Source organism: Mus caroli, unplaced genomic scaffold, assembly GCF_978045245.1.
Source record: "Mus caroli unplaced genomic scaffold, Mus_caroli_1 scaffold_2, whole genome shotgun sequence".
NCBI classification, from domain to species: Eukaryota; Metazoa; Chordata; class Mammalia; order Rodentia; family Muridae; genus Mus; species Mus caroli.
The window spans coordinates 151,799,513-151,811,567 of record NW_028227257.1 but is presented as its reverse complement, the minus strand read 5'-3'; the positions used below and the strand labels follow the sequence as shown (position 1 = coordinate 151,811,567).

At 43.3% G+C, this 12,055-nt stretch overlaps 1 protein-coding gene across 4 annotated transcripts in view; it reads left to right on the top strand.

Annotated features, from left to right (window-relative positions):
• The first annotated feature begins 383 nt into the window (after positions 1–383).
• The window catches only part of Setx (senataxin), a 58,264-nt gene continuing 46,592 nt past the window's right edge, over positions 384–12,055 (top strand). For 2 of the 4 annotated variants that reach the window (XM_021156942.2, XM_021156939.2), the window contains exons 1-5: positions 1,734–2,274; positions 2,610–2,721; positions 3,638–3,827; positions 6,871–7,081; positions 10,065–10,174. In XM_021156942.2, the coding sequence (XP_021012601.1) occupies positions 3,651–3,827; positions 6,871–7,081; positions 10,065–10,174 (498 nt within the window). In that variant the 5' untranslated portion in view covers positions 1,734–2,274; positions 2,610–2,721; positions 3,638–3,650. Of the gene's footprint in view, positions 404–951; positions 1,028–1,502; positions 1,571–1,733; positions 2,275–2,609; positions 2,722–3,637; positions 3,828–6,870; positions 7,082–10,064; positions 10,175–12,055 lie in introns of those variants that run through there. The other 2 variants (XM_085835068.1, XM_021156936.2) reach the window with 2 other exon arrangements.

Below are 12,055 nucleotides of genomic sequence, written 5' to 3'. Positions count from 1 at the left end.
TTTGCTAGTCTAAACCTTTTTTGTTTTCTGTCCTGATTTCATAAGACAAAACATTTTTGTGCACCTTATAATTATTTTGGAGGGTCTCCAGGACTAAGTTATTCTATAGCAAATCACATGTGTATATATGTTATTTATATTTTATAAATAACATATATATAAAATATTATTTATATTTTATGTTATATAATTCTAAGAATATAATGTAATACTTATTTGTATTTATTATATATTTGCTTTTTATTTCATCTTTATGTGTAGGAGTGTTTTGCCTGCTTGTATGTGCACCCCTTGCGGGCCCCAGAGCAGGGCATCTGTTCTCATCACTTAGGACCGAAGTTTCAGACAGATGTGAACTGCAATGTGGCGCTAGAAAATTAACTCTGGGTCCTCTGGAAGATCAGTAAGTGTTCCTAACTGCTGAGCTTTCGCTCCAGCCTCAGACTAGTGTTTCGTACACTCAGGAGTAACTTAGCATTTATGTCCTCTCACGAATAAAACATGGCATATTGCTGAAGTCTGAAATCTGGGTTACGAATTCTGCCAGGATCTGTATCATCAGGGACATGGAACTGAGGGTAGTTTCTATCACTTCCCCTCATTTCTGAAAATTTCAGTTAGCTATTGAGTCTTGATTTAAAAAAAAAAAACTATCATAAATGTGTTACTTTAAAAACCATGCATACATATAGTGCTTCTAATTTGAAACCATTTTCTGCAACTTTGATTTTGATAGAAACCTTTGACGAAATGAAAAAAGGGGGGGGGGAGCAAGAAAATAACGGTCAGCTTCAACTGCCGCTTCCTGATTGGCTAAAGCCCCTCTAACGGTCATCTGCTGCCTTATAAACCACACCCCCTTTTCTGGAACGTTCCTTAGAGCTTTACCCTCGTGCTTCGGGCGCTGGCTTCTCATTCTGCGTTAAGGTTCTTCAGGGTAGGAAGGTCTCTGACCCACCTGCCACCTCTAAGAGCCTTGTTCTTTTCTGTGGCGTTGGCAATGGAACCCAGTGTTACAGTGTGACAGGTGAGTGCTCCTGAGTTACTTTCTTGCACCCTTTCCTTTAAAAAAAGAAAAAGAAACAATGTTAACTTTTAAATTTTGGTTAATTTAGGCCTCCAAATCGCTGACCTCCAGGTCTGGAGTTGAAACCTCATCACGCCCTTTCCTTTTTAAAAAAAATAATTATTTTAATTTTAAAATTTTGGTGAATGTAATGTAGGCCTCGAAATCGCTTTCTGTATGAGGCTGGCCTTTGGGCCTGGGTGCGCTGGCTTCAAGCCTTCTGAGTACAGGGACCACAAGCTGCCGGGCTTGTAAAGTGATTTGTTTTTTTCCTAAATTCCGTTTTTGAGGAGGAGAGGTTTTGGGCCACACAACTGTCCTTTGGGAAATCTGGCATGACTGTGTTCCATTATCGGAACCTGTTCTGGGTCGGAAACGTGCAGAGCCCTCGACTTGGGGCGCCCTTGCAGTCTCACACACACATTTTATTGTTTAGGTTTCGGACGAAAACGTGACTGACGTTGCGGACGTTGGGGAGCGGAAGAGCCCAAAAGGAAACAGCAGGTAAGTATCTCCCCGAAGAGGGTCAGGGAAGGGGCGGGGTGAGAAAGGGGGCGGGACGAGGAAAGGGGCGGGGACAGGCTCCTCGACTAACTTACCGCCCCTTTGGACCGGAGTCCTTGATTGGTCCGACCTACCCCCTCATTCCGGAAGTGACGCCACTCAGCGGTCAGGCCGGTTGTTCCCCGCTGCTGCACTTTCCACCTGCCGTCCGCCTCCATGGTCCGCCCCCTTGGTGTACCACAACAAGCAGGCTCTGGCGGGGGCGGGCTGAGGGCGGGGCCCGCTCTCGCGGTAGAGGCGGGTTGGGCGTTGGGCGTCGCCTTGCTCTTCGGTCTAGCCGGGGGCATGGAGGTGGGTTAGCGCGCTGCAGCCGGGCCTAGCCAGGGTGAGACGCGCCGCGGGCAGGCTGCGAGCGGGTGAACGAGCAGGAGAGGAAAGCGCGTGCGCGGTGAGAGGCGCGCGGCTTACTGCCGTTGGGAACTTGCGCGCGGCCTGCGGGAGCGGGCGCCTGCTGTGACCCTTCTGGAGAGCTGCGTTCGGCGAGAGCGGCGCCTCGCCGCTGCCGCCAAGGGCGGGCAGTGCTTGGTGTTTCCTGCAAGCGAGGCCCGCCCCCGGATCTCTGCTGTTCTGGCATCAGCACCGCCGGCCCTGGGCTACGATGTACGGCGAGGACCCTTAGCTTCGGGGCGAGGGAGGCCTCCCGGGTAAGGAATCCGACCTTCTGTCCTTACGTCGCTTCCGCGTGGGCACCGGGACGCCCTCCCCGCTGTACCAGGCGTTGCGTTTGGACGGCCTCCCTTACGCCCACAGTGGGATGTGATCAAATGCCTATTTGGCCCCTGGAGGGGAACAGCCCCTAGGGAAGTTAGCGGGGGAGGGGGGATCAGTGTTAAGCCGTTCCCCTTCATGCACCAGTAGTGTGTGGTCTACCTGACCAAGGTAACTCATTAGATGACACACTAATTAGATGACACAAGGCCCAGGTGAGATGCATAATGTAAGGGACATTTTATCAGTTTTTAATTTATTTTAATTTCAGAAATGTTCTTTTTGGGGGCCAAAGTGTGAATCTATCTGAATGCAGAGCCACATCTCACAGATAAGCCCAGCAATCACAAAGAGCATCACTTCTCTGTAGGACCTTTGTCAAGGTAATTGTCTTTTTAAACAATAACTTCTTTTTTTAGTTATTTGATAAGTACTGGAGTTAAAAATGTAGCATAGGTCCATACCTTGACATGCCCTCTTCTGGTGTGTCTGAAGATAACTACACTGTACTCATATAAATAAAACAAATCTTTAAACTTTAAAAAAAAAAAAAGTCTAATGTGTGCAGTAACCTGGCAGCATTTTATAGGAAGGTTTGGAGGTAGGTCAGATGAGGCAGAGAGATTAGACTTAGTAATTCAGGCAAATGATGAAAGAGTAGGAAGACTCAAGAAAGGAGGAGTGCTAGACTCAGATGCAGCAGAGGAGAGGGACAAGGTGATCCTGAGGTTACTGCTCTAGAGATGGAGTGGGTGTCAGCACTCTCAATGGAGCACTTACTGAAAGATTTTATTTCTTTTTAATAATTTACTTTCATGCATATTGGTGTTTTGCCTGCATGTGTCTGTGTGAGGGTGTCAGATCCCCTGGACTGGTCGTTACCGGGAATTGAACCTGGGACCTCTGGAAGAGCATCCTGTGCTTTTAACCCCTGAGCCATCTCTCCAGCCCATACCTTGTCTTCTAGGCTCCAGATGCCTATACTCCACTTTTTCTGCTGTTCTTCTGGTCATCTCATGGTACTGGCATCTCCAAAACACTGCTGTCTTCCGCTGTAGCTAGGCTTCACCAATAGCCTCTCATAGGCTCTCTTCATGGTACCAAGCCACAACTCCTTTGCATGACCCCTACTCTGCTACTGTGCTTCACCTCTGCCCTGCTTTCAGATTTGGGTTTAATCAGTTAAGATGGACCAACAGAATATTTTGGCTGTGGAGGCAGTTTCTAGATGAAGTAGAGAGTTGTAAAGAGTAAGTCTTGAGTGTAAAGTTTTCTGTAAGTGTCTGTTGTTCTTTTTAGCTACAGGTGCAGAATGAGCACATGCTGTTGGTGTACTCCAGGTGGGTCTTCCACCATTGATGTCCTAAAGCGCTATGCATCTAGCACTGGGTCAAGTGAATTTCAGACAGCTGATGAAGATCTCTGCTACTGCTTAGAGTGTGTGGCTGAGTACCACCGAGCCAGAGATGAGGTGCCGTTCTTGCACGAGGTAATTTGCAGTAGGACAGGAAGACAAAGTGGAGCTTATTGTCGGAAGGAAGCATTCAGGGAAATATGATCCTAATTAAAGCACTGAAATCTAGCGCCTAGCATCCCAGTATATAACAGTTGCTGTAAATACTTTGGGCTTGAATTGAAACTTAAAAGTGCAGTTTCATGATCTGTCAGTTGCAGTTACTTTGTTATAAATTTTTTTTGGTTTTTCGAGACAGGGTTTCTCTGTGTAGCCCTGGCTGTCCTGGAACTCACTCTGTAGACCAGGCTGGCCTCGAACTCAGAAATTCGCCTGTCTCTGCCCCCGAAGTGCTGGGATTAAAGGTGCTGGCCACCACTGCTCAGTGGGGGGTGGGAAGGGGTGGGAGGGGGTGGGAGGAGGAGGGAGGAAGAGAGAAAAAGAAGCAGAGATTGATGTTGGTGTCTTCCTTGGTTGAGCTCCACCTTAGTTTTTGAGACAGGGTCTCTATTGAATAATTCAGGTAGAATGGTTGACCACCAAGTTCCAGGGATCTCTCTGTCTTAGCCTGGTACTGGGATTACAGACAGATGCTGGTGCATCCAGTTTTTTTTTTTTTTTTTTTAAAGATTTATTATTATATATAAGTACACTGTAGCTTCTTCAGATGCACCAGAAAGAGGGTGTCAGATCGCATTACGGATGGTTGTGAGGTACCATGTGGTTGCTGGTATTTGAACTCAGGACCTTCGGAAGAACAGTCGGTGCTCTTAACCACTAAGCCATCTCTCCAGCCCTCCATTTTTTTTATATAAGCTAGGAAAATGTACTGGCTGGTTTTGTGTGTCAACTTGATACAGGCTGGAGTTATCACAGAGATAGGAGCTTCATGTGAGGTAATGCTTCCATGAGATCCAGCTGTAAAAGCATTTTCTCAATTAGTGATTAAGCAGGGAGGGCCACTTGTGAGTGGTGCCATCCTTGGGCTGGTAGTCCTGGGTTCTATAAGAAAGCAAGCTGAGCAAGCCAGGGCAAGCAAGCCAGTAAGAAATAACCCTCCATGGCCTCTGTATCAGCTCCTGCTTCCTGACTTGCTTGAGCTCCAGTCCTGACTTCCTTGGTGATGAAGAGCAATTTGGAAGTGTAAGCTGAATAAACCCTTTCCTCCTCAATTTGCTTCTTGTGCAGGAATAGAAACCCTGACTAGGGCTAGAGAGATGGCTCAGTGGTTAAGAACACCAACTGCTCTTCCCAGCAACCACATGGTGGCTCACAACCATCTATAATGAGATCTGATGCCCTCTTCTGGTGTATCTGAAGACAGCTATAGTGTACTTAGATATAATAATAAAAATTAAAAAAAAAAACCCTAAGACAGGAAATAAATTCAGATCCTCAAGGAAATCACTTCACTGACTGAGCATCTTCCCATCCCTAATTTTTATGTTCAAACTATCCAACCTATTTGTGTGTAAACTTATATTTAAATTTAAGGAAAAGGGAGCCGCCCGCCGCCCCCCCCCCCCATTTTGAAATAAAACTAGCTTCATACTAAGTAGCCACGAATGACTTTGAACTTTCCATCTACTTGACTCCACCTTGTGGCATTTCAGGCATGCACAAGATGAATGGCCTGCAGAGGCTTCTCATTTAATTTGGAGTAGCTTATAGTTCATAGATGTGTAGCAGGAAGGCAGGGTAATATGTGTCTCTCATTCTCAGTACATGGGCTGAAGGACCATGTTTGGGGACTTTTTAGTTCATATATGTGTGTCTTGTTTGGCTTTTATAAGTTGGAGGTTTATTAACAAGTCTCAACAATGCCACTTTTCTAGGCGCATGGACTCACATCCTGTTTCTGGATTACCTTTTGTAATGCTCCTGTTTTAACTTTTTCATTGTCAAATGTTGTGATGATTTGTGATCACCCATTACTGAAGTTATTGTAACTGTTTTGGAGTGCCATGAATCACACTTGTAAAGTAGGAGTGCTCTAATCAGTGAATGTGTGCATCCTACCTGCTTCATTGACTAGACAGTTCCTGTCTCTTTCCATCTCCTTAGGCTTCCTTAGTTCCCGAGATAACCATTGTGAAGTTAGTCCACCTGTAGTGGTGTAAGTGTTCAAGTATAAGGAAGAGTAGCGCAGCATATCTTAGGCAGAAGCTACATGTGCTTAGTGAGGAAGGCATGGTAAAAGCCAAGATAGGCTGAAAGTTAAGCCTTACTACTAAAACTTAAATAGCTAAGTAGTTGATGTCAAGAGAAATCTTTTATTTTTTTATTTTTTTTTTTTTGGTTTTTCGAGACAGGGTTTCTCTGTTTAGCCCTGGCTGTCCTGGAACTCACTTTGTAGACCAGGCTGGCCTTGAACTCAGAAATCCACCTGCCTCTGCCTCCCGAGTGCTGGGATTAAAGGCGTGCGCCACCACGCCCGGCTGAGAAATCTTTTTTGTTTGAGATAGGGTGTTTAGCTCACACTGCCTTCAAATTCTCTATAGAGCTGGTGATGATCTTGAGTTCTTCTGGTCCTTTTGCCTCTGCCTCTCCAGTGTTTGGGTTTCAGGTATGTATCATCACACTCAAGTCTATCTATGCTAGGCATGGAACATGAGTTTCATGCTGGCTAGGTGAGTGTGTACCTATCTACTGAGCTACATCACACCTCTTAAACCATTTTTGCTTCTTCAAACTAAATTCAGATACATGTAGTATTTTTTCGACTGCAATCATGTAAACAACTTTTACCTGCATTGGGAATTCAAACATTGGGTGAGACCGCAGCACTCACTGACTTGCTAACCTTTAGTTCCAAGTTATGTCTGTGTGATGGGTGCTACTTTAAGCTTCTCATTTCTTTTCTTTAAGACAGGGTTTCTCTGTGTAGCCCTGGCTATTCTGGAACTCACTGTGTAGACCAGGCTTCCCTTGAACTCACAGAGATCCTCCTGCCTCTGCTTCCTGAGTGCTGGGAGTAAAGGTATGCGCCAGCACCTCCAGGCAGTTTTCCATAGGAAAGATTCACACATAGCGTATTTTGTTAGGATAAAAAATATTGCCTGTTTTCATCCTTCTGCAGGTTTTGTGGGAGCTAGAAACCTTACGCCTCGTGAGTCACTTTGAGAAGTCCATGAAGGCAGAAGCTGAAGCTGATGATGATTTATATATAGTAGACAACAATGGAGAAGAACAGCTGTTCGACTGTAGTGGCCAAGATTTTGAAAATAAGCTTCGAGTTCCTCTTTTTGAAATACTGAAGTACCCTTACTTACTTCTGCATAAGCGTGTTAGTGAGTATCTTGGGTGTATAAGTTTAAGAGTTGGAGTTGGGACTGAAGAAACGCTATAACATTTAAGAGCGTGACAGCTCTTCCAGAGGATCTGGGTTCAGTTTCCAGCACCTACATGGTGGTACACACCTGGTGCACAAATTTATACATACAAAAACTTTTACACATAAAAAATTTAAACGTAATTGGGGGTCTGTTGGGCCTGGAGACAAGGCCTGGTGGTTAAGACACCTACTACTTTTGCAGAAGACCTGGGTTTGATCACCAACCACATATCTCATAACTACAGCTCCAGGAGATTTAATGCCCTCTTGTGGCTTATATGGGCATATATCACAGTCATGTGATATACATACATATGTACTTGGGTATATACTGGTACACACACACACAAACACATAAAATAATACATGTAAAAAATAGTCTGAGTATAGCTTAATGGCAGAGTACTTAATTAGCTTGGTATATGTGTGAGGTCTTTGGTACAAAAAAATTTTTTTTAAATTTATCTGAGATGAAAATCATTTGACTTTAATATATAGTTAGGATACTCAATATTTTGTGGGAACTGGAGAGATGGTTCAGGGGTTAGGAGTAATGGCTGCTCTTCCAGAGGTCCTGAGTTCAATTTCCAGCAACCACATGGTAGCTCACAACCATCTGTAAATGGGATCTAATGCCCTCATCTGGTGTGTCTGAAGACAGTGACAGTGTACTCATAAATAAAATAAATAATTCTTTACAAAAAAAAATGACTTAATACTTTGTTTTCAGACAAATTGGAGTGAGCATGGTATACCCATTCTACAGTAAGCAGGTTTTGCTGTAATTGCATTTCTTACTATGACTCTCTGTCCATCCAGGCTGGCCTCGAAATCAAAGTCCTAGCTTAGCCTCCTGAGTTGGAAGAAGTGTGGGCCAACATCTATACCAGGTGTAAAGAACACACACATTAGGACATACAGTGTGCTCAGTAGTTACACATGTGCTATGTGGCCGTGACTAATAACAACACATTGAGTTGGTTACATTTTTTTTCTTAATCCAAAATAGTCTCTCTGCACACACATGGGTGTTTGTTTTGGTGGGGTACTGGGGATTGAACCAAGAATTGTGCACACCTTAGGCAAGCACGCTATATCCCTAGCTGCCTTTTATTTATTTTATTATATGTGAGTGCACTGTAGCTGTCTTCAGACACTCCAGAAGAGGGCATCGGATCCCATTACAGATGGTTGTGAGCCACCATGTGGCTGCTGGGAATTGAAATCAGGACCTCTGGAAGAGCAGCCAGTGATCTTAATGGCTAAGCCATCTCTCCAGCCCCTCTCTAGCCTTCTTAGTATTATTTTGAGACAGCATGTCACTAAGTTGCCAGGCTGGCCTTGAATTCACTCTGTAGCCTGGGCAGGCTTTGAATTTGAGATCCTTTCACTTCAGCCTCCCCAGGATATGGGATTTACAGGCTCATGCCACCCGACCCATCTATACCCTTTCTTTTGCTGTGTGTCTTGAGAATGCATAGTTGCACTATAAAATACACACTTTATGCAGTTTTTATTTTCCTTTAATTATTAAAGTCCTTTTGAAACAGGGTCTCTCCTTGTAGCCCTGGCTACACTGGTACTGACCATGTAAATCATGCTGGCCTTGATCTCTATAGAGATTCACCTCCCTCTGGGACGTTGGGATTATATAGGCTTGTGTCACCAAGTACTTCTTTTTGATTAGATACATTACTATATTCCAAGTAACTTGGTTTTTAAACTGAAGATCTTTTAAACATTTTCACTTAATATTTTTTATGTGTATGAATATTTTGTCTGCATGTCTGTCTGTCCACTTCATATATGCAAGTACCCAAAGAGTTTGGAAGATGTTTGACCCTTTGGAACTGGAGTTAAATTAAAGATCGTTGTGAGCCACCATGCAGGTGCTTGGAGTCAAATTCCAGGTCTTCTGGAAGAGTAGTTAGTGCTTTTAACACCTGAGCCATTCCTTATGCCCTTTAAACATTTATTTAAAAAAAAAATGTATCCATAAATGAATGCCAGGGCTGGAGAGATAGCCCCGCAGTTAAGTGCACTTCCTGCTCTTGTAGAAGACCTATTCAGTTTCCAGGTTCTACATGGCAGCTCAAGGTAACTCCAGACTCAGGGGATCTGACAGCCCACCCTGTTCTGATCTCTGTGGGCACAGATCTTTTTGGTGCACAAACATGTGTGCAGGCAAAATATTCATATACGTAAAGATATTTTAAAAATTTAAAAATCCATAAAAGCGTATATAAGCTTATAAAAAAGTATTGCAGCAGTTCCCAGTAGGCTGATCGAGTCATAAATCATCCTCCAAGCCGGGCGTGGTAGCTCATGCCTTTAATCCCGCCCAGGCATGCAGATTTCTGAGTTCAATGCCAGCCTGGTCTAAAGAGTGAGTTCCAGGACAGCCAGGGCGATACAGAGAAACCCTGTCTCGAAAAAACCAAAAAAAAAAAAAAAAAAAAAAAAATTGTCCTCCAAAGCTAGCTACTGTTACTAGTATAGAATTTTTTTTTTTTTTTTTTTTGGTTTTTCGAGACAGGGTTTCTCTGTATAGCCCTGGCTGTCCCGGAACTCACTTTGTAGACCAGGCTGGCCTTGAACTCAGAAATCCGCCTGCCTCCCAAGTGCTGGGATTAAAGGAGTGAGCATAAGAGTTTTTTTTTTTTTTTTTTTTGGTTTTTTCGAGACAGGGTTTCTCTATGTAGCCCTGGCTGTCCTGGCACTCACTTTGTAGACCAGGCTGGCCTCGAACTCAGAAATCCTCCTGCCTCTGCCTCCCGAGTGCTGGGATTAAAGGCGTGCGCCACCACGCCCGGCATAAGAGTTTTTAATTTTAATGCCTTGTTTAAAAAAATGATTAATGTTTATTTACAAAATAACCTAAGAGCCATTTTTAGCCTCTTGAGGCCCAAAATTTAATCATATGTTATCTTTCTATTTAGATGAACTGTGTGTGGAAGCGCTTTGCCGAATGGAACAAAACAATTGCTCCTTTCAGGTTTTTGACAAATATCCAGGCATCTATTTGTTTTTGGTTCATCCCAATGAAATGGTGAGTGTGAGTGGTAGGCAGTGCTAGTATTGGCTTTATTAGTTTTAATTATAGACTTAGTATGTATTCTGTTTAAAATATTGGTTAAGGTTTTTACTCTTTTTATATTTGTGCATTTAGGTAGACCGTTATATTATTGGGAGTGTCGTGAATTTAAGAGGGCAGGAGAATACTTGCTGATAGGTGATTGAGTTTAAAAGACAAGAAAAGTAGTTTGCCTTTCAACGTGTCTGTCCCAGTGAGGGTTTCTGTTGTTGTGATAAAGTACTGGTCAAAGCAACTTTGGAAGGAAGGAAAGGATTTGTTTCATAATATACTGCCACATCACAGTCTATCAAAGGAAATCAGGAACCTGGAAGCAGGAACTGAAGCAGATACCATGGAGGAATACTACTTACTGCCTTTCTTAGCATACTTTCATGTACAATCCAGAGCCATCTGTCTAGGGGAGAAGAGATACCACCCATAGTGGGCTCAGCCCTCCCATGTCAGTCATTAAAATGGTACTCCAGGCTTAAGAAGGCTTTTTTTTTTTTGTTTTTAAATTGAGATTTCCTCTTTCGAAATATTTCTAGGTTTGTGTTAGGTTGACAAAATTAACCAGCATAGTATCAAACTGAACTAATAGAAGAGTCCTGCTTTCCTCTCTTTGTTGCTGAGATACATGGAAATGGCATTTAAATATTAATTTTGCTAATAATAAGTGGGATTGAAGGGGTGCAATTATAGGGGATAGGATGGAGCAAGAAAAATTCCAAGGTGCTAGAGATGAGAAAGATAAAATTCAGAGTGGACAAGAACGGATACAGAGATCACCCCTAATCATAGAAACAGGTTGTAAGTGAGACAGCCTACACATACAGTTCCATGTACACTAGCAGTTAGAATGGAGTCAATACTTTACGGCAATTGCTGAAAAGTCTGTTTTGCCAAAATAATGGCAAGAAAAGATGTTTTGCTTTTACACATACTGCAGGGTGTAGTAGTACACGCCTTTAATCCCAGCACTCAGGGGGCAGAGGCTGGTGGATTTCTGAGTTTAAGGCCAGCCTGGTCTACATTAGTTCCAGGACAGTCAGCTACACAGTGAGACCTTGTCTCAGGAAAAAAAAGGAGCATAGCAATAGACTTTTAGTCAAAATGATAGTGAATCAGTTTCTTTCTTTCTAAACAAATGGTAGGAAAAGTCCCCAAAGAGGAAGTGAGGCAGTCAGACTAGGTGTTTCTACAGTCCAGCAATGGAAAAGCATAGTAAGTGATAGAATCCTGTAGACCCTAAGGGATTTGTTATACATGGTATTAGAAATATACTCCAGAAGACAACTAGAACCCCTGTGAAAGTTGACAAAAATATAAGACGCTTATTGATGCTGGGTTTTTATTTTTTTATTTTTTACTTTTTTTTTTTTTTTTTTTTTTGGTTTTTCGAGACAGGGTTTCTCTGTGTAGCCCTGGCTGTCCTGGAACTCACTCTGTAGACCAGGCTGGCCTCAAATTCAGAAATCCACCTGCCTCTGCCTCCCAAGTGCTGGGATTAAAGGTGTGTGCCATCACCGCACGGCGGGTTTTTGTTTTTGTTTTTTTTGTTTTTGAGATGGTCACTGTAGACCATGCTGGCCTTGAACTCACAGAGATTTCACCTGACTTTGGTTCCTGAGTGCTGGAATTAAAGGTGTAGAAGACTATGCCGAGCTTACTAGCTTTTAAAAGCAAGTACCTACAGGAAAAAAGCAGCTATGCTAGCTTTATACTACTATAATAAGTGCTAGAGAGATTTCACTTTGTAAAGGAGGGGTTTTTGGCACTGTAGAGATTTTGTTCCAAGAACACAATTACCTATGAAGCTTTGAACCTCTGGTAGTATCTCATGGATGGGGCAGG